The 27,847-nt window shown below is 34.9% G+C and overlaps 1 protein-coding gene across 8 annotated transcripts; it reads right to left on the bottom strand.

The window, feature by feature from the left end:
• Positions 1-3,816: 3,816 nt before the first annotated feature.
• On the bottom strand, positions 3,817-25,750 carry LOC18445786 (peroxisomal membrane protein PMP22). 8 transcript variants are annotated; one of them, XR_002282907.2, is made up of 9 exons: positions 25,576-25,748; positions 18,501-18,580; positions 18,086-18,184; positions 15,297-15,398; positions 14,934-15,009; positions 6,681-6,751; positions 6,504-6,589; positions 6,304-6,420; positions 3,817-4,369 (listed from the first exon to the last, which is right to left on the bottom strand). XR_002282907.2 is itself a non-coding variant. In XM_011629326.3 (8 exons), the coding sequence occupies exons 1-8, from the start codon at positions 25,616-25,618 to the stop codon at positions 6,369-6,371; spliced, it is 609 nt and encodes a 202-aa protein (XP_011627628.2). In that variant the 5' UTR covers positions 25,619-25,748; the 3' UTR covers positions 6,112-6,368. The 8 variants fall into 8 exon arrangements, 6 of the variants coding, with proteins under 6 accessions (XP_011627628.2, XP_020530121.2, XP_088714293.1 ...); XR_002282908.2 differs by lacking the exon at positions 6,681-6,751 and having other exon boundaries at positions 25,576-25,750; XM_011629326.3 differs by lacking the exon at positions 3,817-4,369 and having other exon boundaries at positions 6,112-6,420.
• Positions 25,751-27,847: the final 2,097 nt, after the last annotated feature.

Raw genomic sequence — 27,847 nt, 5'->3', positions numbered from 1 at the left:
TTAGTTTTTACGAATTATTTTTAAAATAGTTTTTATTAAGTGCGCCTTGATGAGAAGAATGGGCGCCTAAAATTTTAAATTAATTAGATGTGTAGATAAAAAATAAAATTCAAGCACAAAATGAGATCGTGCCGTCGGATCGGCCTAGATTCAATCTGGACCGTTGGGCTCATATATGTGTGTGTGTGTGTGTATATATATATATATATATATATATATATATATATATATATATGAGTAATAATCCTATAGGACCCTCCCCCACCTATGTGTGTAGGACCCCAAAGGATCACCATTAAAGTCGGTACGGATCTCTAAAAAAATTATCACATAAGTGTGAGACTTGACTTTTCTAGAGATTTGTGCTAAATTTAATGGTAATCCTTTGAGGGTCCTACACACATGGATGGGAGAGGGTCCTATAGGATCATTTGTCTATATATATATATATATATATATATATATATATATATATATATATATCAGTGTTTCAAAAAGCGCTCAGGCTCTAAACAATCAATTAGAGCCTACTTTCAAATAATGCCAAGAAATGTTGTTTTAATATTGAAAATCATTGTGATAGCCTTAAAATATATTTTGATATTTAATTATAAAATTTAAAACTTAAAAAATAGTGTAGATCGACAGATCTATGAAAACTTGAAAATCTTTAAAATTGACGATTCAAAAATGTATTACAAAATACACTATTTTTCAAAACTTGAAATCCATTTTTTTCTGATGTCGAGATGATAATTTGAGGATATTTGGACATCAAAACAACCTCTTCCTGGGAAATTTTTGAGGTGGGCTTGAATTTGACTGTTTAGAGCCTGGGATCTATATAAACTTTTTCTATAAATAAAAGGGAAAAGTTCACATAGAGCGAGGCTCTAAACCATCAAATTATAGTGTACTTAAAAAATTTTATTAGAAGAGGTTGTTTTGATGCCCAAATATCTCCAAATTGATCATTACAACATCAAGATGCATGAACATGAGAAAAAAATGGATTTCAAGTTTTGGAAATAGTGTATTTTGAAACGTATTTTTGATTCGTCAATTTTCAATATTTTCAAGTTTTTATAGATCTATCGATCTACACTACTTTTGAAGATTTAAACTTTATAAATAAAGATGAAGATATATTTTAAGGCTATCACCGTGATTTTCAGTATTAAAACCACATTTCTCGACATTATCTTAAAGTAAGCTCTATACAAACCGCACCCCAAATAAAATGATATACTACGCTTTGAGTGTAGGAAATGGGGTGTCCACTCGATCGAAATGGATGGTGACGATTTCAAAATGTGCCAGCCTTTGTCAGTATGGAATTAGTCTCCCTCTGTCTTCCTATTCTTGCATCTCTCAGTTCAAACCAGCACAACATCCTCTCTCCCTCCCTCTCCTCAAAACCAGCAAGCTTCACAACTCACAAACCCTCGTGCCCTCTCTCTCTCTCTCTTCGTTCAAACCAGCACAACACCCTCTCTCTCTTCGTTCAAAAGCCTCCACAAACCCTCGTGCTCTCAATCTCAATTTTCGAGTAAAAACCAGGACGCCATAAGAAGTTCTACGATAACAGATACGCTCTCTCCCTCTCTCTCCTCCATTCTCATATTTTTAATTCATAAACCTTTAGCTCTTGTTTATTCTCTCTAATTGGCCAATTTTTCTATGGGTTTTAGCATCTTTTAGATTTTCCTTTTCTGATATGTTGTGATATATTTGGTGTCGAGGGTACATTCTGATTTTTATACTTAGAATGTCAATAATTCTCTATTTTTGTTGATAGGATTCATTTTGTGGGACAAAGAAATGAATTATATGGCCTTTTCCTTAAAATTGATAACAATGGCACAAGATTTTTTCGGAAGAGTGTGATGGGATTCTATGATGCAAGACACTAGTCACTTAGTTTAAGGGAATTGGTAAGGATGAGTTTAGGATTTCGGGATCCTTTAAATCATGTTTTCTTTTTTATGATCAAATCATTTACACCGTTTTAACCAAAGAAGACGATCACAGATGAGAGATGGAGATGTTTTTACTAGATTCCAATGTTGAAACCCAACATTTGCGCGTTCACAAATTATGATTCCAGATTAAGAATTTAAGAGTTGAGCTCTATGAATATAGGTTTCAGAGTCCAAGACCTATACTTCTTGCATTGTATCAAATATTAATCATACTTTTCTAGTTTTGAACCCATTGAATCACATAAGGTTTATCATGTTTTCACAATTACTCCAAACCAAATGAAAGCAGTAAACATTCTAAAATACTAATCCAAGCCAGCACACTTGCCTATAAATTTACAGCAAAAGCTAAAGAAAATAAACATGAAAAAGTCTATGCCCTAGAATGCACCCCTTCTCCAATTCTTAGCAATGTAGTTAACCTGTAAAAATAGACCGGATTTTTCAAAATCTGAAACTTCAACAATCTCAACAAAAGGTGAACCTTATAAAAGTCACTTCAGAAAAATATATTTTAAGGGCAAGCTTTCTATGCTTCTCCTATAGCATAGAAGTTCTATCCTCTCTTTTATCCAAGCGTCCATTTTGAATGGAGGGCAAAGATTGCCCCAATCACAATGTCACATCTCTACACTATTTTATTTTTAATGTTTTTTCTATAAATTATTTTGATACCAAATTTTGGACGTCCATTCCTCTATTAAACTCGCACTACTGAAAAATATATATAAAAAAATATTTTTAATAAATAAAATAAGCAAAATATCCTTGAAAGGTTTAAGGGGTATTTTGGTCATTGTATTTTATCAAAAAATTATTTTTAATATTTTTTATAGGTTCGCCCCAATGAGAAGATGGCACATACCAAATTTCATATTCATACAATTTGTATAAAAAAAAACGAAAAAATAAAATACTTTGATACATCGGATCTAAGATCAAACGATGAGTGACTCTCTTGATCAAAATTGGACGGTTGGATGGTAGGGAGAGGATAGAACTTCTATGTAGAAAAAGCATAACAACCTTTCCCATATTTTAACTATTCCATAAGCACAATTCATAGAGGAATCCATCCCATGAAAGATCTAGTAACATGAAAAAAAAAGGGCATAAAAACACTTGAATAACTTTAACAAAGGGTAACAAGCACAATAAACCCCAATCTGCCATCCATTCTTGTTCTACTTCGAGTCTCAACCAAAAAGCTTCAAATTTGTTCTAAAATACTCGTAATTCATCCCACTAGCAAAACCCTATCTAAATGTAGAAATATTTTATTATTTAAGTGGTTTTATGATCCAAACATTAGGTTTTTTGAGCCCCAAAACTCCAGTCCACCATTACTCATATTTTTCTTCAATATAATACTCAACCATTACACATTTGTGAAAATTTCTTGATGATTGGGCTAACTATCAAAGCCCTAGAGTCATTGATTCAGTAGATGTAAAAATGATGAAAACCTCCATAAAAACAAAATAAATCTAAATGTTTGTAGATGTTAAACATGCATGATTAGCAGTCGACAGATGGCCAAACGTCTATGAAAGTAGAGCTTTAGTTGACCGCTCTGGAAAAAGCGAGCTCTGGGTAGAGAGAGAGAGGATAAAGAGTATAGTTTCAAAAAGCAAGTGGCACCCAGGCGGCCATGGGGTCCAGGCCGCCCAACGCCTAAGCAGGCTCTCAGAACCTAGGTGGCCTAGTTGAAAGAAGAAGAAGAAAATTATTTGATTTTGATAATCCATAAGACCATAATCCATAAGAATTTTGATAATCCATAAGACTATAATCCCAAGTGAAAAAAAGAAGAAGATGGAAGTCGAGAAGAGAATTTTGATAATCAATAAGGCCATAATCCATATTTTCATACAATATTAAAACAATAAAACTATACAAGCATACGCTGATAGTCTGATACACTGTAGATTGTACACAAAATTTAGATAGTAGAACTAAAAACTAGAAAGTAGAAATAAAAAAAAGAAAAAGAAAATATGCACAAATTTAAAAAATATATAGTCTAGGACTAGGACACACTAGTCAACACTCAACAGTCAACACTCAACACCAAGAGTCTTCAGTCATCATCATCATCAGAAGAAGAAATAGGGTAAGCCTCATCATATGCATTAGATTGCAGACCATCATCATCAACGTCATCTCCCTCTTCAATATAACGCTCGTCCTTCTCTGTTTCTTCTGAATCTGCATCTACCTCCTCTTCTTCTACCTCATTTTTATTAGTATGTTCAGATGATGCCTTAGGAGTCTTGGTTGCTCTACACTTTTCTATCTTTTTGTGCTTCCCTGAACTCAAATATTGTATAATCTCCTCTTTGGTAGCCTCAGGAACATTTTTACATGGGGCAACATCCCCCTTAATGCTGACAATGTGTTTTTAAACCGGTAAATGCCTCCATTAGTATCATTTCTACAATAATTACATTTAATACAATTTTTATCATTCGGATTCGGGATATAACCATACTTTCAAACCTGATCACCACTTCTAGAAGAACCTAGAGAAGATATTTCTACAAAACAATACTCATTTTCATCATTTTCTGGTTCTTTTAAATTAAAAAATTATCTAATCTCTTCCCAAATAACTTCAAAAACCTATTCACAAGAAGCAATATTCCATTTAATACCAACAAAATATTTCTCCAATTGGTTAATACTCTCGTTGGAATCTCTTTGACAAAAATTACACCTTATACAATTTTTATCGTTTGGTTTTGGGTTATAATCATACTTCCAACCCGGATCACTTCTTCTAGAAGCAGCAATATATCTATTCAAATGACAAGAATTTTGTTCCTATTTTTGTTTTACAGAACTCATATATTGTTTAATCTCCTCTCTGATAGCTTCAGGAACATTTTTACAAGGGGCAACATCCCCCTTAATACCGATAAAAGATGTTTATTAAATCGGTTTATGCCCCTTTTTTTATCTTTTTCAAAACAAGTGCATCTAATGCAATTTTTGTCATTTGGATTCGGCTTATATCCATATTTCCAACCCAGATCTCCACTTCGACTAGATCTTGAAAAAGACATCTTAAAATAAAACAAGCAGTCTAAAAAAGAAAGTTTTACGTGATTGTTCGAAGCCCAAACTCCCACTTCTCAGATGTTTTCAGGTGCTAAAATAATAAAAAATACATCGTAATAGGATTATAAAACTCCAAAACTAGATCTAATCTATCTGGTGATGTTTGGATCCGTTTTTCATAATTTTGAGAAACACGTCAATCCAATGAAAATCACAAAATTTAGTTTATTTATCTCTAAAATGGGTTTTTGTGGATTTAGGTTTCAAATGAACCTAAAACTCATCCTTAAAACTCTTTATGTTAAAAAAAAAAATCAATAGAAAAAAAAAAAAAAAAAAAATTCCACCCTTAGATGGGGCGCAGGCCCTGGGCGGTCCGCTTTTTTGAACACTGATTGAGAGAAAAGGGCATAAATAATGGGAAGCGGGGCCAGACAGGGTTTTGGGCCATTCTAGATTGTTGTCCGATAACACGAACACCGGAGTACCAGACATGCTAGATCTACCTAATGTCCAATAGCAGAACTACCGGCTAGATAAATAACAAAAAATCTCTATGCCTGACATTCAAAATATCAGACAGAGCGTCTGCTTTGCAAAAATGCCTCTTGTCCAGTGTTGTTATTGTCGGACCAGATGACAACTTAGATACACTTTGGGGGATGCTCCTTATAATTGAAGGAAAATGACATCACATGGTAATATACGGCTGTCCGTACCTAAACTTTTGACAAAATAGGGAGGTGAATAACTTCACTGTAAGTCCTCTTTTGGACGCTGCAATCTTTTCTCCCTTTTTTGGAACATGCATTGCAGGCAAAGCTGATACTTTGGGAAGGTTCTCTCAAACAAAGGTTCATCCTACTCTAAATTTCGGAAACTCAACGGCTTTAACATAATCATCATTTACATTTTTGTCCAACATGAAAGGACGTGCAAATTCATAATAATTAACCAAGAAACTAAAGGAAGGGAACATGAAATCCAAGAGGGATCTGTTCGCTAGATATAGACATGAATCCCGTCATTGGGAAGTTCAAAGCATAAATTAAAAAATAAATAAAAAATATTTAGAAAAAAGAAAGAGCTACTTTCATTGGATTCTACTTAATAAATGGATGATAACAATAATTCAGATTTGGAATTTCAGTTGAAGGACTTATACAGCCAAACAATGGTTACTAAGCACAACGCAGTTGAGCTGCAGATAATAATAATCAAGGACTGAATATTCATAAAACAAGCTTGGAAAGATACAAACCAACAGCCCGAGGAGATCTTGCCATGCCACGACTCGCTAAGCTGAGATGAGTCAAGTCCATTGCATTAAGCCTTGATTGAAGCAACAGTTCGGGCTCGGAGATTGAGAAATATTCCCCTAGAAATGCAGAAATAATTGTAATAATGAAAAACATCAAGGGTTATTCAAAAGGTAGTGGGAAAAATGGCCAAGAAGACTACCAGCAACACGCAATAAAGCTGTGGAACACAACACGGAGCTGCAGAGGCAGATACTGGTGATTTATCCAACCAACAATTGGCCAGAACTGCAGAAAAGGTCATCACCAATTCATTAGATCCTATTCCTATCGTCTTCTATAAAGAACAAATAAAAATATTCATTGGAGGTGATTATACCATCCATGCTGTGAGTTGCACTGAAGGATAATCCTTTTTAACTTTATCCTTGACCTGATGCCATGGTCTCCCTGCTTAGCCAAACAAAACAGTATGACTGCTGCTAAGATACCTATTTGAATATGATCTAGCCATGAAAAGTACCAAAGTCCCATGTTCAGTCAGTTCAACACTTGCAGGAACAAAAATATAATTTTCAGAGGGACCAAAAGTGGTTTTCAGTAAAAAAAATATAGGATTAAGGCACTAAATTTTCCCCTTAGGAGATGCACTAGCATTACCTAGCATTTTGGGCTTATCCATTGAAAGGTATGCACAATCTAATTGGAAACCAACCAATGCTGATCTTGGCTGTGTGCTAGGACAAATTTCTCCCACATCATTTCATAGAATAATCTTTCTGATCATAGATGGTACAAAATCATAGAATAAAGGAGAAGCCAGTCACGAACTAGTCCTACAGGTACCAAAACACCTGTGGACTATGGGAGCACTGATTAAATAAGCCTAATTTTTGGATCGATTTGAAAAGGTCGGATCGGTCCCCAAAAGCATGAGAGGGTAATATTTAATGTCCTAAAGACACTCGTCAAGTTTCGTCTTAATCCGACAGAGTTAAAACAGATCAGGATAAAATTTGGTTCACTATTCCAATTCCTATCATACTGAAAAATACATCATACCTAGGGCTCAATTACCGAGGCCTCTGATGAGATCATACCACCACCATTGGATTTGAAACGCCCAAAAACCCTCAAATACCAATTTTCGGCTCATTTTGGACCTTTCTAGACCATTTTGAGCCTAACTTACCAAACATGGGTGGGTTTTACACTATTTTGGTGCAACCTTGGTGAACCAATTTCCATTTATGGTAGCTGTGCCATTTGATTTCAGGATTGCTTTGAGAATACCATAACTCTTTCATCTTGAGGCCAATAAAGCATAAATTTCGGTATGAGATAGAGCTCATCAAGACACCCATTTTGGTATGTGGCAAGACTCGTGACAATGCCCGAAACGAGAGAATTTCTAGACAGAAGTTGGATTTGAAAACTCATGTGTTGCAGAAATTTTAAAGAGGAATATCCCCTCATTCAAAGGGCCATATCTTGAAGCCCCGACATTGGATCGCCTCAAATGTAGGTCCGCTAGGACCACAATTTAGAGGGCTTCGATTTGAAGTAAAATTTACACAAGATGCAAGACCAAAAGACGTAGTATTTCGAATTCAGAAAATGGCACGTTTTCTAGCAACCGGACCCCCGTTTTCCGACGACTTCCCCAATTTAGAAAGCAATGGTCCGGCAACCAAATTGAGAGATTTTTATTACAAAATGATCATGACGGTATCTCCGTCGATTTATGATGAAGAAATCTACCCGAAATGTCAGGAAACGATCAAGATCAAGCGTTGAAGATCTTTGGCTAGATTTTCAAAGTGTGTCCAAAAACCTGATTCAAGACCAAAGCCACATATCAAAGATTCAAAACGATCATCTGATAACCCATCGTTTCTACATCATTATTTTCATCGAAAGATCGCTGAAAACACCCGAAAATGGCCTTGAACCATGGTTATGGCTTATGGAACCTTTTTGGGGACCATTTGGTCATTTCCACGATTCTAGCTAAGGGCAAAATTGTCATTTTGCCCCTAGCTAGAATCATGAAAATGATATTTGACAATTCCTTTACTTTTGATCATCCACCCTTGTTTCAAGGGGATGATATATAAGTTCTTTAAGTGAGGAGTGACCTTTCGGTTACCTAGAGCAAGAAGACCAGCAAGTGACTTGCCGATAGCTGGGTGAATGCAGTAGGTGGTGGCTTTTGACCAACCGATGCAAGCATCACTGATAGATGGGTTGTTGGCGTCGAAAGGTTGGAAGTGAGGGGCTCGAGAGTCCCTTCTCGCCTTAGGTCAGGCTGGAGCCCGTGAGCATTAACCATGATCTACGCTCAAGAGGAAGATGGGTGAGGACAAGCTCGCGAGCATGGTAGGGCCTAGCCACCGGTTTAGGTTGTGAGAGAGAGAGCGAGAGAGAGAGAGAGAGAGAGAGAGAGAGAGCGACAGAGAGAGAGAGGGGGAGACGAGGGAACCGACGGCCAGAGAAAAAGAGAGAGAGAGAGAGGGAGAGACGAGGGAACCGACGGCCAGAGAAAGAGAGAGAGAGAGGGGGGGAGACGAGGAAACCGGTGGCTTGGCTACCGGTTTAGGCCAAGATAGAGGAAGGGAATCGATAGCCTGGCCACCGGTTCAGACTAAGAGGAAAAAGGGGGAGAGAGATAGAGAGAAACGATCAGATACCTAGCTTGGGTTGATCCTGATGTCCTTGAAGCACTCCTTGGGAAGGGTTAGGGTCTTGATAAAGAGGTTTAGGGTGAAGGGTTAAGATTTATGGATTAGAGTGTAAGGAAGTGAGTGGTGGATCCTAGGTTGGAAGTGGGGAGTTCCAAGATGGGAGTAGGGAATTCTAAGTGGGAAGTGGGAGTCCTAAGTGGGAAGTGGGAAGTTCTAAGTGGGAAGTGGAAAGTTCTATGGGTAGACCTCAAGGTGTAAAAGTTTTCTCTCTTCTCTCTCTTAGGGTTAGAATGATGGAACAAGAACCAAGCTTAAGAGGGCAAGCTCAATTTTTTTTATCTCTTTCCAACCGTAGGTTACAGATGACTTAAAAAAGTTATATATCATCCCCTTGAAACAAGGGTGGATGATCAAAAGTAAAAAGAATTGTCAAATATTACAATTTATTGAATTAAAATGTAAATCCCGTTTTTGGGATAAAATGATGATTTTGCCCCTAGCTAGAATCATGGAAATGGCCAAATGGTCTCCAAAAAGGTTCCATAAGCCATAACCATGGTTCAAGGGCATTTTCAGGCGTTTCCGACGATCTTCCAATGAAAATAATGACGTAGACAAGACGAGCTCGATGAGATGATCGTTTTGATATATGGCTTTGGTCTTGAATCGGGTTTTTGGACCCACTTTGAAAATCCGGTCAAAGACCATAGACTTGAGATCTTCGACGCTTGATCTTGATTATTTCTTGATGTTTCGGGTCGATTTCTTCATCATAAATCGATGGGGATACCGTCATGGTCATTTTGTAATAAAAATCTCTCATGTTGGTTGCCGGATTGTTGCTTTCTAAATTGGGGAAGTCGTCAAAAAAAGCGATTCAATTCGCCGAAAAAAGTGCCTTTTTGTGAATTCGAAATACGGCGTCTTTTGGTCTTCCATCTTGTGTAAATTTTACCTCAAATCGAAGCCCTCTGAATTATGGTCACAACAGACCTACATTTGAGGCGATCCGATGTCGGGGCTTCAAGATACACCCCTTTGAATGAAGGGATGTTCCTCTTTAAAATTTCTTGAGAAAGTTAACAGTTCCTCTTTAAAATTTCTGCAAGAGTTTTCAAATCTAACTTCTCTCTAGAAATTCTCTTGTTTCGAGCATTGTCGCGAGTCTTGCCACATATCAAAATGGGCGTCTTGATGAGCTCTATCTCATACCAAAATTTGCGCTTAATTGGCCTCAAGATGAAAGAGTTATGGTCTTCTCAAAGCAATCCCAAAATCAAATGGCACAACTTCCATAAATAGAAACCGGTTCACCAAGGCTGCACCAAAATAGTGTAAAACCCACCCATTTTTAGTAAGTTAGGCTCATAATGGTCCAGAAAGGTCCAAATGAGCCGCAAATTGGTATTTGGGGTTTTCTGGGCGTTCCAAATCTAATGGTGGTGGTATGATGCTCATCAAATGCCTCAATACTAGGGCCCTAGTTATGAGGTATTTTTCAGCATTATAGGAACTAGAATCGTGAACCAAATTTCATCCTGATCTGCTTTAACTCTGTCGGACTTGGACGAAACTTGACGAGTGTCGTTAGGGCATTAAATACTATCCTCTCATGCTTTTTGGGAATGATCCAATGTCTTTCCAAATCCATCCAAAAATTAGGCTTATTTGATAAGTGCTCCCGTAGTCCACAGGTGTTTTGGTACCTGTAGAGCTAGGTTGCGATTGGCTTCTCCTTTATTCGCGCCAAGGATTCACGTGTGTCGAACAATATCCTACAACAAACAAGGCGGACGACGTTGTTTGGGGTTTCTTGGGATTGGTTGGCGAATCTATTTTATGGAGGTCTCACATCTATACTGAGTGTTCACTATTGCTTAGATCAAATGAGACTCTTCAGATGGCCAAATAGCAATTATACATAAGGGCAAGTGTAAGATTGTAGATGCAAGACATAGTTACAAAAGGTCAGGCGAAATTCTTCAGATCGTCAGGTGGCACTTATAATGGGCCTCCTGACAAAGGAGTGGAGAGTGTGGCTGAGGGATGACAGAGAGGAAGTGCATGATCCAAGAGGGATTGGAGGACTGTGAATCCCAATAGAAAGGATAGATAATCAAAATAGAGTGAAGGGATTGAAGGTGGCTAATGCGGTTCCGTGAGTTGAAGTGCATGATCCAAGGGAGGGACTGGACAACTATGCATTCCAGTAGAAGGGATATATAGTCAGTACATAATGAAGGGATTGAAGGTGCCTAATGTGGTTCCAGTTACTCGAGGAACCATGATTTTGGGCATAGGGATTTGGATCGCATTAACCCGGGATCTAGTTCCTCGATTTCCCAAATCGAGATCCCTATATCGAGGAAATGCCCAGACAAGAGAGCATGTGTCTGGGACAGGGGGATTGAGCTTCCAGAGCGGGAGCAACCCCCTCCTTAGAAGATCCTGGTAACAATGTCCAGGACAGATCTGTTCAAATCAGTTTGTGAAGGCACATTCAAAACTAGGACAACTAGGCACCATATGTTAGGTTGCAAGCATCCTTATGAGGCAATGTCGTGGATCAAAATATCTAATAGGTTGAGATAATCTCTGAACTGCCCCATGAACAGGTGTTTTGGACATATGGAACATTCCAAAAAAGATAGAGATCATAGGGAGATGACAAATACATCACAAAGATGGTTCAGTGAACTGGGAAATTCAAGACATCCATCATATCCAGGGAGCAATGAAAATGGATGGGGAAGCAAGGATATTTATGTAGTGAATATTCAAGAAATAGTTTCTAAAATGACAGTTTCCACTACTGATCAATAGATGCATTCCGACTCTGGTTTCTATTTTGGGTCATAGGCTGCACCGACGCAGAGCAGAGGTCTGATTATGTTTGTTGAATCTATGATCCTTCAAATAGTCATGGAATGTGATTACCGCTACTTGGACCCATTATTTACAAGGATTTGGTTGATTCTTCTGATTGCTTCAAGAGGAAGAAGCCTAGTTACATTGGGACTTTCTGATGTGCCACCACCTCCACCCACATGTTTACTTAAACAGGCACATAAATAATTCCAAACCCATAAACAAGAATATACAATATAATTCCAATATAATATATATTAGGTGAGTTTCCTCTTTGAGGTGGGGCTATTATAGTATATTATATATTATATTTACATATTATGTATGAAACACATCAAACAAGCTTAACGCAAGCTTGTCTTAGCCTAAGTTTGGCTTGTTTAATAAACAAGTCAGCAGCCTTGTTTTCTCGAGCTGAGAGATGTTTCTCAATCTTGGCTCCTTGGGAGCGAACCCAAGCCTGCTCACATGGCGGCTTGGCTTTTTGACACCCCTGTTGCTGACAATTCATTGATAAAAATAAAGTATTCATCAAATGGCCCCCAAGGGTATAGACAAATCTAAATGTGTACATAAAATAAGAGAAAAGAAACAAAAGAGAAACAAGTGTACTAGATAAGCAGGCTTGGTGCAGGAAATCTAGGAAACTTCTGCATGTACAAGACCTCAAGTCTTACATTTGACCAGTGCTTCAGCAGAACCACGACATAGTGAAAGGTGATCTATGCCAAAATCTGCAGGTAGAAAATCCATAATACCAGCATTGCTCCCAGGCAACAGAGTCTCATGTCAGGCCTATCTAGTAAAATTGAGCAATCGTCCTCTGCTGTCAATGGCCTAGAGAAGAAATGGAAGACCAGTTAGGTTAGCTATAGCTTAAGCAATATAGAACTCTGATAACATGCCAAAGAGCTATAATGCTCTAGACACCACTGGAAAGGGACAAAAAATGAGGATATGATCCTTAGTGAAAGTCAATTTGACTCTATTCCCCACCCCCCCCCCTGCCCATATTTGCTCCAAGTCTCATATTTTTGCTTCACAGATCATCACTAGTGTCACTGCATCTTTAGGGGATAGAGAAGATGTCTTGGACTGACTATGGTACCCTATCCCCTGTAACTAACATGAGTCATTTTATTTAATACTATTTTTCCTAATATATATTATCGACTGAAGTGTTCACTGTAAGCCAAATGCTCACTTTCAGTTTCTTTTAAAGTTTGTGTCTGCAACATTTGGTACAACACCACAAAAAGGGAAATAGTGCAAGTGCACGACAATCGAAAACCAGAAAAAATGCAGATCCTAGGATTGTAAATAGAAAATGGTTACCCACTTTTTAACTAGTAAAGTACTGAACAGGCCTAATGCTCATTCTCTAAATAAAAGAAGTGTACTACAGTCCTTATCACTACAATACTCACACTTTCTTTCTTGTAAAGATAAAATATGTATACCTCCGATGTTCACAAAAACTAAGTTACCAATCAGGTGTTTCTAGCAAGGAGAGATAGTTCCTCTATTTTCTTCAAAAACAACCCAATCATTCAAAAACTCTGCCAGGAAATTAAATATGCTAGGATGTGACTGCATCTTCAGCCTAAACTACTGGACAGAAATAGTTATCAAATAATTTGCATGCTCACTTTGAATAAGATCTTTAAGGAACTCTACACCAGAAGTTCTTGAATTGCATGAACGATTAAAATTGCCACAGCATATCAAAACTAGACTCCTTCAAACAGGAAGAAGTGCTTTCCTACTCTTGAATCTTAATCATCTAGTTCATGGAAGATCCTGAAATTCTTCTCAAGCATTGGTAATAACCTGAATCAATCAGTCCATCAAGTTGACTAAAAAATAAATAATTTTTAACTAGCATTCACGAAAAACCATGAAACGGAAGTTTGAGTCCCATCAAGTCATGATACAATCTACAACTTTAACTCTTAAGGAAAATCATACGGCATTCTGTTGAATCTGCACTTTCCTTACATTACATTACTTATGGCCAAAATGATGGATTTACCCTGCACAAACTAATACGCACCCCAATAATGTACACGTACAAATATTAAGCTAAAACAAAAAATGACTGCATTACCTCCATTACATCTAACATAAATAACAATGTTATAATACAACGCTTGGACTTGGGACTTGGTAGGGAACCAAGTCAGAGTCATCTGTACAACTCAGCCAAGTATGTCAGAGACTCAGCCAAGTTTGTACAATTTATAACACTAAAATATAGGAACCAAGTTTAACCAGTTTTAGAACCCTGATAAATAATGAGCTGAAAACTATAAACAAACACTGTCACAACACGCATACTAATGATGGAGCAGGTTCTTATAAGTTCACAAGCATATGTAAAATAAGCCCTCCAGAACAATACCTTTTACTTCAAAAAAAGTTTCGATAAGAAGCACACAAGGCATGTTATCAGCACATTTATATAACAGGCCAATAGCACATGCATTGCACAAAGCTCTAATTTGTGAACTGTATACTTTTCTTTTGTATATTTTACAATTATTATACTTATTGTTATACTTTATTTGTAATTATTTATGCCAAGATAAAAAAAATGAATTTTCAAGTAAAAACATTTCCTATTTATGATGTCTATTTATGGAAGTTGTTTTTTAAATTACAAAGATTATTTGTTTTAAAACTAATTAAGATAATTCTAAATAAGAGATATGAAATTCTAAGACTAGAGATGGAGTCCTACTTTCTCTATTTTTGAAGAAAGAATATAGGAAGAAAATTGGAGTAAGAGAGAGAAAGCTGGATTTATTGACTGTGCTTAAAGATAGATATAGGACTTTTTGAACTTATGATAGAGAAAAAGGAGTCATAGAAAGGACTCCAAAATCCACACTCTATTTTTCTCCCTTAGTAAGATAGATATTTAAGTAGTGCATTATCATATATTATGCCTGCTTCACAGATAAGTGGAGTAGTCCATTTCTCTAAAACTGATAGGGAGGGAAAACAATTACAAATATGCCATTTCTACTCCAGTAACATGATGATTGGAAAAGTGAACTTAGAGTTATTAACTCACTCACCCTCAACTATCCATCCATAATAAATCAAGAAAGCCAAGTGGTTGCAAGGAGAAGCAGTCAATTGTTCCAACAACACCTAAAGACAATTTCATGAACAGAAGCATCAGAATAATTTCTTCTGTTAAACATTTCATCATATAACTGGAAAGAGATGTAAGACCATTCCAAGTAAATGGCTTCCAGAAAAATACAATTTAGTAGCTTCTATGAGAAATATAACTTTAGATAATAACCAAAACAATATGCAATTGAAAGGAGGTAAAAACATGGCATAGTGCAGCTGCCCAGAAATATTTGAGTTTAAAGAACTGAACTAAATATTGAAGATCAGCAAGAGGATGCAGAAGTTGAAGTTCCTGTTACCTTCTTAACCACTGTTTTGGAATCTTTCTTGCCCTTGAAAATTATATCCATTAGTTTATGCATGAAATGCCCAAATGGTCCTCCATATGCAAATCCAAAAAGCTGCATTTCATTAGATTGGTCAAATATCACAAATCATAATAAGTTAAGATGTAGTATGTAAATCACATGGTTACAGATCTAGCAGTGCTTTTTCAGAACTTTTGTTGCACAAATTCACTCTTGCATGCAGAAATGGATGGTATTTACATACATAATGCAGGATGATGAATCACAAGTACACAGAAGAGACAGACGAACTTGTAACGAGAATACATATTTGCATGAGATGTGCATGGAAGAGCACAAAATGCACAGAAAATTCCCGCAAAGGAGAAGTTTGACAAACTGTATAAATTGACCTTTTTTTTATCATAATCAAATCCATTTATTGGAATTAAGAAATGACAAGTAGTAGTTTTTCTCTTGTTAGTAAATTCATTAAAAGGACATGTCAAATTCAAGAATAGATCGTTACCCAGAAAGCGATGCAAAAGTGAAGCAGAAAATTGACAGATGCTAAGAATAACTATTCTAAAAGGAACCATCTGCAAGAGTTAGTAATCCCCAAATACAAAAAGTCATGTGATGTAAGGAGATCTTCAATGTGTTTGCATGGTATGTGCATGGAAGAGCATAAAATGGACAGAAAATACCCGCAAAGGAGAAGTTTGACAAAATGTACAAATCGACCTTTTTATAATAAAATTTAATCCATTTGTTAGAATTAAGAAATAACATGTAATAGGTTTTCTCTTGTTAGTAAATTCATTAAAAGGACATGTGAAAATTCAAGAATAGATTGTTATCCAGAAAGCCATGCAAAAGTGAAGCAGAAAAATGACATGCAGACAATAACTCTTCTTAAAGGAACCATTTGCAAGAGTTGTTTGATATCCCCAAAGACAAAAAAGTCATGTGATGTAAAGCTGAGGAAACAATTAAGAAGTATAAGGCTAGATTCTCTTTTTTAGTTGCAAATGCTAAATTAGCAGCTAAAAGAAAGCAATTTATTATGGTGATGCACATTCTTTTGGGGTAAAAATTTACAAAACTATATGGATAATGTTGGGAATAGTAGCATACTACAAGTTGGAACTATTTCAGATGGATGCTAAAATGACCTTATTGGATGGAGATAATGTTTAAAAAAAAAAACACCTTTTTGGAACAACTGCAAGAGTATATGGTTCAAGGTCAATTGGAAAAACTATGTACACTGGAAAAGTCATTATGTAGTCTAAACAAATCAACAGATTATGGTGTCTAACTTTGCTCAGATTGGTCTTGTAGCCAACAAACTGGATCTTGTGTTTATGTCTAGAATTGTAGAAGTAATTTGTTATTTTGTCGATATAAGTAAATGGCAATATCACTGGCCCATAAATAATAAGGAAAAGATGAATAAAACAAAAGAGGTCTTAGTTTTAATGAAGGACAAGAGAAGTTTCCTATTTTTCAGGCTCAATGATCACCAATGATAGACAAACTAAAATGTCATTGTTATTGGAGAAACAGCTTCAGAATGTCCCTATAGAATTCAACATACCAATGACTGTTCCTATTTGTAAATGGACAAACTTGTCAAAGTTAGTGTCTAACCATTGATGAGAATAAGAGGAAAATGGGGCATACTTCGTATGTGTGTATCCAAGTTTGCAGTAAGGCATTTGCATAGACTCAGCAAGCGGTCGAATGAGTAATTGTTGCATCAATGGATTTCCTCTGCTGCTCATATCCTTTATGTATGGTTTTATATGTCTTTTTAAGAAACTATGTCATCTAGGTTTTGTCAATATCACTTCATTGTGGTTAGCCTTTCACGAATATTTCATTGGAGATATGTGTAATTTGAAGACGTTCCAAGCTAGTGCAAGCTTTCTCGGATGATTATCTTCTGTTTTATACGATCTATTTTTTGTGTTTTCAATCAATGTAGTTGCTTAAATTGATTGGCATCTATAAGATGCCATGCCACTTATAGCTGACATAATTACTGCCATCTGTAAATCGAAACAGAGAGCAAGGTTGTGGATCTTCTATCTACAATCAATTAACCAGAAAAAGTAAAAGTAGAGAATCCATACGGGAGACAGGTGTAAAATTTATAGAGGTTTTAGTCATTTGGAAGAGATGCAAGACTCATGAGAAACCTTGAAATTGTTGCAGGGTAATGGTTTTCCTATATAATGTATATCTGCCAGAAGTCAAGGCTTACTAGGAATAGATGGGGACTCAATTATGGTGGTCAATACAGAGGGTAAAGAAAGCAGAGAGCACTTAAAGAGAGATGGTTTCTTTTGTATATGAATTCAGTGATACAGCAACCAACTCCAAACCGAAAACAACAGTCCAACTCTCTAGAGTAGAGCGAGAAATCAAACCCAATAAGAAAGTAAAAGACAGAGATTCTATTACGATCCTGCTCGAAAAGATCATAAACTGCAACCAGAAGGATAGTTTGATCCTCTTTCTAGGGGCAAAATTCAATACTTTATTATTGTAACTCACATTTCTATATAGGCATTCCCCCAACCTACTCCCATACAATATTCAAATGAAGAGGCTACCAATCAAAAGAAATCCCCAAATCCTATTTAGATATTCACAATGGCTAAGTTAACTACCCAGGCTGCTCATCCCTTTATTCTCTAGCCCACAGTTTCCTAACAGATTCTTAAGAAAAAGTATAACAGATCCTAAAAAAAACGTAGATATCAAGCATGTATCCCATGAGAGAGAGAATTTACCACTTTCAGAAGGAAACGCCGCAATTGAATCCTTGGAATGCCAGACAGCTTCTGCGCAACCGCATCACTGCATCCGGCCAAAGCGCCGGCAGTAATGGCCTGCTTAAAGACGATTCACCATTTGGAGAGAGAAAAAGAACCCCAAGTGTACAGAGAAACAAGCAGAGCCACATCTGATAGCACTAAATCCCATTAATGGGAATAAATTTGACAATAACAGTAATAGCATGAAAACTCAACAAGGGCAAAGCTAGAGAAATCAATGAGGGGAGTACTAATCAAGAAATACTCCGCAGGAACCGCAATGAGAGAGAAAATCAACAAGAACTTAGCTAGCAGAAACACTAAAAACAAAACAGAAAAAAAAGCTCATCAGATAAGGAAAACCTAGATCATGATATCAACAGTAGTAAACCTTGGTCCCGAGAGGATGATGGTGCAACTGTAAGAGGTAATAGTTCCATCCTTTCTTCGCAATCGCACCCATGACTGACACTAAACCAAAACTTTATTTTTAGAGAGAGAGAGAGATAATTTTGTGGAGATGAAACGCAGCGAAAACAAAAATTAGTGGAAGCATCCATTTCAGTAGCAGATTCTTCTGATTCCACGTTTGAGAGTGATTTTTGTTGGTGGAAATTAATGGCTTGTGATTTTTCATTATTTCCACTGGAAATAGTGGTGGGAATAACAGACATGGGTCGCTTTACTCAAAGGATCAGGTTTCCATGCAGCAAATGGGTCTGCAGGACTCTTAATAAATTTATTTGGTGATGGGTTTTGAGACTTAATTTTTAGAAAAATTTCGTAATTATCTATTTTAGTTTTCGTTATTATTAGAATATTGAATATTTTATGTTATTACTGATATATTCGTTTTTTAGATTTTATAATAAAATTTTTAAAAAAAAACTGATACATTCGTTTTTTAGACTTCTTAACAAAATTTTAACAAAAAAAAACAAAACTACTCATGTTCGGCTTTTTTGAAATAATAAAAATTTAAAATTTTTTATTATTGACTAACCGAAAATTTATTGGAAAACAGAAAAAAATTTCTCTCTTTCTCTTGTAGATACACTGCATATTCTCTCGCTATCTTTCTCTCGACATGGGGATTGTTTTCTCTCTCTTGTGGTCCTTAGCTTATTTTAAACTTCCCTTGCTTTTTGGTACATCACAGATATGATCTCTAGTCATTTTCAATCATTCATGCAATTAGAGGGTTTGTAGCAAGTGATCGAGATTTTTATTTTTATTTGTATTTGGTTGAAAGCATTCACTGATTCACCTCATAAGTAATATTTTAATAGTCAGATCTGTCCCTCTACACCTCAGATAACCACACAAGTAATATTTTAATAGTCAGGGCTGTCCCTCTTCACCTTTGATAACCAAAGATTTTAGCAACTTTGAAAGTTCGACTTTACTATACTGATCACATCCAAATTTTATGCTATCCTCTCTCTCATCACACTCAAATTTTATGCTCTCCTCTCTCTCTCCTATGCAATTTTAGACTCTCTATCTCTGCTCATACCCTCCTCTACTCCCTGTCTGCTCAAACCCTCATACACCTCTCCTATGCTCCCTCTCTATCTGCTCAAACCCTCCTACACCTCTCCTATGCTCCCTCTTTTTCACTATGAAACTCATCAAAAACCCAACTTCCCATAAGGACAAAAAAAATTAGGGGCACTACAATACATATCTTCAGTTTCTTAAGTTCAATAATTCATGGCTTTTATCTGCAAACTCATTACCACCGGACTAGAACTTGATTGGTGGCCAAAGAATCACTCACCAAGAAAGCCCACCACTACAGAGGATGAATAGAGAAATAAAGTAAAAGGAGTCCCAACAAAATCTTTCAATTTCTCGAGAAGTCTCGAATTTCAAGTAAAAAATGTTTCTTTTCAAAAGAAATAACACAGAAATCATCATAGCACAAAAGAGCCTCTTCGAAAAGAGAAGAAAAAAGGGTAAAAAGAGGAGAGAGAAACGTTCAATATGTATGAACCTTTCTGAAGAATACAACCAAAAATCTCATCTTTATGTTCACGTTATGTGGGGTTTTAGAAAGAGATGGGTAGAATGATCCATTTGTTTTTTTTTTACCTTCTTTGTGGGAAATGATAGGAGGAAGAGGGACTGCTAATGAGGAGATAGGGGGTTGAGCCGGATAAATCGTTTTCTCTTTGATCCAAGAGTCCACAATGGTGCAGAGGGAGAGATGGAAGTTATGACTTTGAATCTTCTCTGTTCCGTGTAATGTAAAGAGAGAGAGAGGTAGAGAGAAAATACGCAGAAGACCCACAAGGCAGAAAAAAAAAAATTTCAATTCTCAAAGTTAAATTTTCGGTTGTCTTTTTTAAAAAAAATTGTTATAAAGTCCCAAAAAAACGGATATATCAATAATAACGGAAAGTATTTGATATTTTGGTAACAACGAAAACTAAAACAAATATTTATGTAATTTTTCCTAATTTTTAAGGATATGTAATCTCTAACATGAATATGAAAAAAGAAACCAATTTTAAAAGCTATAAATAATAATTAGAGTAAGGAAATGTTTGGACTGTTGGTTTCTATTGTTTTTAAATGGAACACCTACTTGCATTTATTTTTAAGATGGATGCTTTACACTTTCTGGACTGCACATGTAGAAAAACGATCTAGCCCGCATGAAACGAGATGATGAGTGGGAATAGCATCGCATCTAGGATTGGTAGTCGTGGGGTTAGAGAGCCGCCGGCAGTCCCATGAAGCACGTTGGAGCAAATACTCTTGCGGAGTATACTATCAATTTACTTCCTCGGGTATGAAATAGGCTTGTAATACCTTTAAGATCTTAGACTTTGGGGATATAATCTTTCTACAACCCTTACATTAATCTCAATAAAATTTCTGAGATGAACTCTATATATTAAAAATAATAATGTCTCGAGATCAAATAGATATCGTCCAATTTTTTAAAAGCAAGATCTAAGTATTACAAAACTCAAAATTCAAATTATTTCTTTTGAAATTAATCATCATGTGGTTCCTCAAAGTTTTGAACAAAAAAATCTTTTTAAATATGTGTTTTATACGAGGGAATAAATGCATTGTATGCTCCAATAGGATCACAATATACATGCTAAAATTATACATAATAAAAAAAAAAGTACAAATAACCCCAAAGATATAGGTCTTTAACCATGAGATAGGTGATCATGAGATCATAACGGTTGCATTTGTGAGGTTAGACATGATTTAGGAATAGGCTCAAGACTACGTGGTGGGTGGTGTGTTGCCACCCCTTGAGTTTCATCCTACTGAAAAAATTAAAATAAAATAAAATAAAAAGATAGTATACAATGAGATTATTTACTTTTGATAAAAGGTAGTCACAACTACGTATAATCATTCGATGTGAAATTTGATAGCTTGGATATGTCACAAAGTTTGAAAATTTTCTTTTGAAGTCAGAGTTTAGTTAATGGCATAATTATTGCCACCCAATTTCACATCTAATGGTCAAGATTAATGTAACCGCCTTATACTAAAAGTAAATGATCTATACTTTCCCAAAAAAAGAGAAAAGGTTTGACATGATGGAGACAGTGTGGGACCTATCAAAAATTTGATTTTACATCTTGTACTTATTTTTTAAAATTTTGTTTTTGTTTTTTAGATTGCCTGGACAATGAACCTCGAAGTCTAATATCATGTTTTTGTGTATGCACTTACTTCAGACAAATGTTGTAAGAATTAGACCGAACCAGCCAGTTTGCACTAGAAACTAGCGGTTCCAGTCCGATCAAGGGTAAGAAGTGGTCACACATTGAACTAGCCACGATCCGACAGACTGGCCAGTGTTCAATTGCTGGACCGGCCAATTCACTGATTCTTAAGTGAACCAATTGGTCCAAATGGTACCCTCTTCTTTTACATTTTCCTTTGAACATAAAAAAGCTTATTGAGCCTATAGGCATAATAGAATGGCAAAAAAAGGAAAAAATTACTTTAGGTACAACGTTGTCAAAATCATTTTTGACCGTTAGATATGAAATTGGGTAGTTGCTTTTATTTTATCGACTAAGCTCAGAGTTTAAAAGAAAATTTTCTTGAACTTTGAGACGCACCCAAGATCTCATATTCACAACGAATAGTTATAATGTGAACAAAAATGACACATAAATTACCAAATTTACTCGTTAAAATTAAGCTCTATTCTTCTTTGTAGTTTGAATCAGTGTCAATAGGACCAAACTTGTGGGGCCATTGGTTCAGTCAGATCAGCCTAACCAGACCGGTTCACAGTTTCGCTCTACAATATTAAATAATTACTAAATTAGTAAAATATGAAAAAATTTTAAAAAAATGAAAAAATGAAAAAATAGCTAACGAATCTAAATCATCATCATCATCTCAGCTTTTTTTCAAATAATTGGGGTCAGCTACACAAATCCTAGTCCGCCATTCTGTTATATTAAGAGTCATTATAAGACCCCATATCTTTTCTCACTACTTCCAACTACATTCTTTTGGGTCTCCCCTTGTGCTTTGAGCCTTCTAATTGAACAAACTCGTACCTCATAACAAGTGTTGTACAAATTATGCACTACACTACACATAATTAGTAAAATATAGAAAATTTGAAAAACAAATTATGAAAAAATAGGAAAATAATCTAAATCATCATCATCATCATCATCTCATCTTTTTTCCAAGTAATTGGGGTCAGCTACATAAATCCTAATCCGTCATTCTGTTATATTAATGGTCATACCTTTCATGATGTTATAAGGCATCGTATCTTTTCTCACTACTTCCAACCATATACTTTTTGGTCTACCCCTTACTTTGAGCCTTCCAATTGAACTAACTCGTACCTCCTAACAAGTGATGCGCTACACTACACATGCCAACCCACTTATGCCTAAAGGTGTCATACTTAAATTTTTCCAAATGCATTTATTTCGAATTCTCTTTTGAACGCCCTTGCATAAATATATATTATAGACTCAGGATTCATAGAAATGTTTTGACAAAGTTTTATGTTGGTTACCTACCTAATACAACCTACCTCATTTACCTAAGAATGAAAAGAATCTAAATAAATAACAAAAATTCAAAAACTAGAAACAAAAAAAATTCATCAAGCTCAAACCAAATTGAAAATAACTTGAGAGAAATAACACATCAAACAATCTTAATTTTTCCATTTTTCATTTATGGTTTTTCCTTTCTCTGTTTTAAACATTTACTATTTTATTTCTTTGCATTTGCCAAACTGAAATTGAAAAAAAAAAATAAAAAAAAATTGCCCCAAAACATTTCTATTTTTTCTCTTTCACATTTTTCAAAATAGTTTTTTCATTTCAATTTTTTAGAAAATCTATAAATGCAAAGAAAAAAATTAGAACATTTGAAAAAGAGAAAACTCATTTTCTATTTTGTGTTTTTCCTTTTTTTTGGATTTTCATTTTTTTACCTTTTATATTTCTAATTGAAACTTAAAAAAAAAAAAAACTGAAGGAAGAAGAAAGAAGCCCCAAACATGTTTTTGTCCTTTATTTTCTCGCATTTTCCAAAATACTTCTTTTTATATCTGATTTTTTGGAAAATTCAAAAATGCAGAAAATAAAAAACCATAATAAAATTCAAAAAATAGATATATTCCTTGATTTTATTTTTTATTTTTGGGTTTTTATTTCTATTGTTTTCTCTATTTCTGCGTTGTTTTTTGCAGTTACCAACGATTTTTTAAAAAAATATAAAAAATACTAAACGTCACAAGGGCAGAAAGCAAAAATATAATTTTCTAGACATATTGTAAATAAATAACTAAACATCAAGGAAACTAAAAATAAAATAAAATCACCTAGTACTATAAATTCTCGCTGAGGATCTTGCTTCCGATCCTTCAGTGGAGGCTTGAGAAAGAGACATCGCAATTGCAAAAATATTAATCCTTCTATCCTCTCTCTCAAGTTTTTAACATAAAATTGTAATTGAAAAAATATAAAACCCTTTTGTAAAACCAAAGAGACCCATGCAACCTTCTTGTTTTAAGAAAAACAAAAAAAAGGTAACTCATTAGTAGGAAAAACTATATACATATCTGTTATTACGGCTCGGCCGAATAGTTTCAGTTATTATTACTATGTCCGTTTTTTTCTGTCAAAAAGGAAATTAAAAAAAAAAAATGACTTTACCCTTTTTATGTTGTTGAATAATCGAATTCAAAGTATTTTTGGTTGTTTAATAACAAAAAATACACCAATTTAAGTTATTTAAGAACCGAAAATTTAAAATTTTGGATTGTTGAATAACCGAAAATTTTAAAGTTTCGGTTTTTCAAGAACCGAAAAATATTTTCTCTCTTGTGTCATATTTTTTCTATTTATCTGAAGTCATAGTTATCCGATAAAATCAAAGGGGAACAACTAGTTTGAGTCCCTAAATTAGGGATTATGAGATTATAGTTTGAGTCCCTAAATTAGGGATTATGAGATTATAGTTTGAGTCCCTAAATTAGGGATTATGAGATTATACTTTGAGTCCCTAAATTAGGGATTATGAGATTATACTTTGAGTCTTTTTGGTTGTTTAACAACAAAAAATACACCAATTTAAGTTATTTAAGAACCGAAAATTTAAAATTTTGGATTGTTGAATAACCGAAAATTTTAAAGTTTCGGTTTTTCAAGAACCGAAAAATATTTTCTCTCTTGTGTGTCGTATTTTTTCTATTTATCTGAAGTCATAGTTATCCGATAAAATCAAAGGGGAACAGCTAGTTTGAGCCCCTAAATTTAAGAGAAACCTCAAGGATTATGAAGTTACTAAAAAAACAACTCGGTAAAGGGCAGAGAGAGTTAAACAAAAAACAATTTTTACTCATGTAATGTAGAAAGAGAGGTAGAGAGAGGATAGGCAGATCCACAACAGAGAAAAAAATTTTGGTTCTTGAAAAACCGAAATTTTAAATTTTCGATTATTCAAAAACAGAAATTGGCCCCTTGTTGAACAACTAAAAATACTTTGAATTCGATGGTTCAACAATCGAAAAAAAATAAAGTAGTATTTTTTTAAAATTTCTGGGGATCTAAAGGCACGATATGCTCTCATTTCTTCAAAATGTTAAATTCATGCTCTTGTCTCGATAAAATTTTGAGGTGCAAACATGCCCAGGCGTGTATGCTCTCAGGATACAACCAGATCAAAATATTATTTCCAAGTCCTGAGTTGTACTAACCTATACAAAACCACAATTTATAAATGTTGATATATTTTTCCAATCAATATAAAACCGCTAATCATCCATTAAAAATAAGCTTTTCTCTCACAACCAAAATGTTATTTTCTAAAATAAAATTATCTTAGTAAACTATCATCCAATTAATATACTACGAACGTCGATTGGGAACACTGATCTATTTCACACCATAAAATAAACAAATTGTTGTAACAGAAATATGTTACCTTAAATTTCGTGTTACCTGAAAATTTCCTGATGTCGGTGTTATACAATATCTTCCCCATATCTCGATGTTGTAAAAATAATGTGCAAGATTGAGGGAACCAAAACCAGATAGAGGTTTTCTATGATCATTTCCTGTGTAACAAAAACCTTAGATAACCAAAATGTGAGAGCTAAAGCACAATGAAATGCTTCTTATAATTAAGCTTAGAGAGAGAGAGAGATTTACCCAACCCTTTTTTTTCCATTCTCAAGAACATTAATTATTGAAAGGACACATGGCCTTATACTATGGTTTGACACTTGGCGTTATACTGTGCATTTATAATGCATTTATTTTCACATTACTAAAGTAACGGTGTCTAGACACGAAAGTTCGTGAAAAGTGATTGTCGTCCTTCCGAATCATGCTATTCATTGTGACTACACATAATTGTAGTCCTCATGACCCCAAACTTATATAGACCAAACGTTATGGTTTTAAAACACATTAAATTAAAAAGTTAATATAACTCAGGTAAAGTACTCGACCATTTCCTTGCTAAATATTCTATATAATTGTAGTCCTCATGATCACAAACATATATAGACTGCTATTGTTTTGATACACATTAAATTAAAAAGCTAATATGACTCAGGCAAATTACTATGCCATTCCCTAACCAAGTAATCGGCTTGAGTTCGAGTAACTAAGCACTGTTGCGTCAAGTATTATAGCAGCAAAAAAGAGTTAAAAAATAAAAATTTAAAAAGAATTGGAAATGTGTTTAAAGTAAAATTAAACCAAAAACATCTAAATGAGTTTAAAAAGTGGTAAAAAAATATATTTTGAAATATTGGAGGTATTTTTATTTGGTTTTTTTTTTCTTGGACCAAAAAATTGGTTAATCTTTAATGCCATAAAGTCAAATAATGATCTTAGGATTTTTCCCACCGGTTATCTCCAAAGCCAAAAGATTTCTTATTCATGTTGGTGTATACTATTCATTACTCCCTTGGACAAAACTTACTCTAGGGATATCTTTTTGGTCTCAAATTTGGGGATGTGATGTCTAGAATCCAACAAATAACCTCGAAGAAGAAAAAAATTAATATGTGTCTAAAAACATATCCCAAGATTGCAACTGAAACTATTTAATTTTTAGACTGTGATAGATAGGGTATTTTTTAACTAAAATATAAAAAAGTCCTATAAAAATAATCATCTAGTTATAAATAGATAGTTTCCGCAACTTAAAAAGGAAAAAAAGAAAGAAAAGTGTCACAAGTTGGCGTTTTGCCTGAAGGAGTAAATATATACTATGCTCCTGAGGGAGCATAGTATATGCACTTATCTCCAAAACTTTAATTTATTGCCGTTATTACGTTAGAGATTAACCTAAAGAATACCACAATCTTTTATATAATTCCACTTCATATGAAAGAAGATAAATTTTAGGCTAAATCATAAGACTCATGTACATGTAAATAAGGAGCAATTATGTGTCTTAGTCCTTTGTCGATTATCCCTCTCCCACTTTGGTCCATTGCCCTTTCGTTTCGAACTCATGTGGCTCGATGAGAAGTCATTAAGCAATGAAGCACTTTTAGTGTGGACCAAAACCATTATCGATGGTTAGGGCAGTTTTTTGGACTATATAGAAGTTTAAAATTATGAAGCATAACAATGGGCCAATATGAAATTTGGGGACCTAAATAGAAGGATTTTGATGACCTTAAAAAAATTGAAGGTGCTGCATCAATTGGAGCTGCATCATAATGCTCTTAGTGCATATTAGAATATTCAACAAGAACGACTTAAATTAAGAATCGCAGGGCTCTTAAAGACAAAGAAGTTTATTGGTTTCAGAGGTCTAAATCCAAGTGAATTAAGGAGGGTGACAATAATACTAAATACTTCCTAACCCTCGCCGAAGGTCTAACAATGAATATCAGTGCAATTCAAATTGCCGGGGTGGAGCAAGAAGACATGCACGGAGTTCAATATGCTATAGTTATTTTTTTTTGAAGAGCCTTCATGTTAGAGTCGAGATCTAACTATTTTAATAATTTACCCTTCAAGATATTATCTACTTCGAGTGATTTGGATCTGGAGATGATTTTACTATGCAGAAATTGAGGAGGTGGTTTTTAGTCTTCCTCTGGATAATGTACTAGGACTAGACAGATTCCCTTCAGCCATTTTTCAAGAGTTCTGGCAGGTAATGAAAGGGTCTTTTTGTCCTTCTTCTAGCAGTTTTTTGAGGATGTGTGGTTTTAAAGCTTTAAACTCATCATTTATTGCGTTGGTC

Source organism: Amborella trichopoda, chromosome 2, assembly GCF_054954075.1.
Source record: "Amborella trichopoda isolate Santa Cruz 75 chromosome 2, AtrichopodaSantaCruz75HAP2 v2.0, whole genome shotgun sequence".
Lineage (NCBI taxonomy): Eukaryota > Viridiplantae > Streptophyta > Magnoliopsida > Amborellales > Amborellaceae > Amborella > Amborella trichopoda.
The sequence above is the reverse complement of the archived record's forward strand: the minus strand, read 5'-3'. Positions and strand labels throughout refer to the sequence as shown.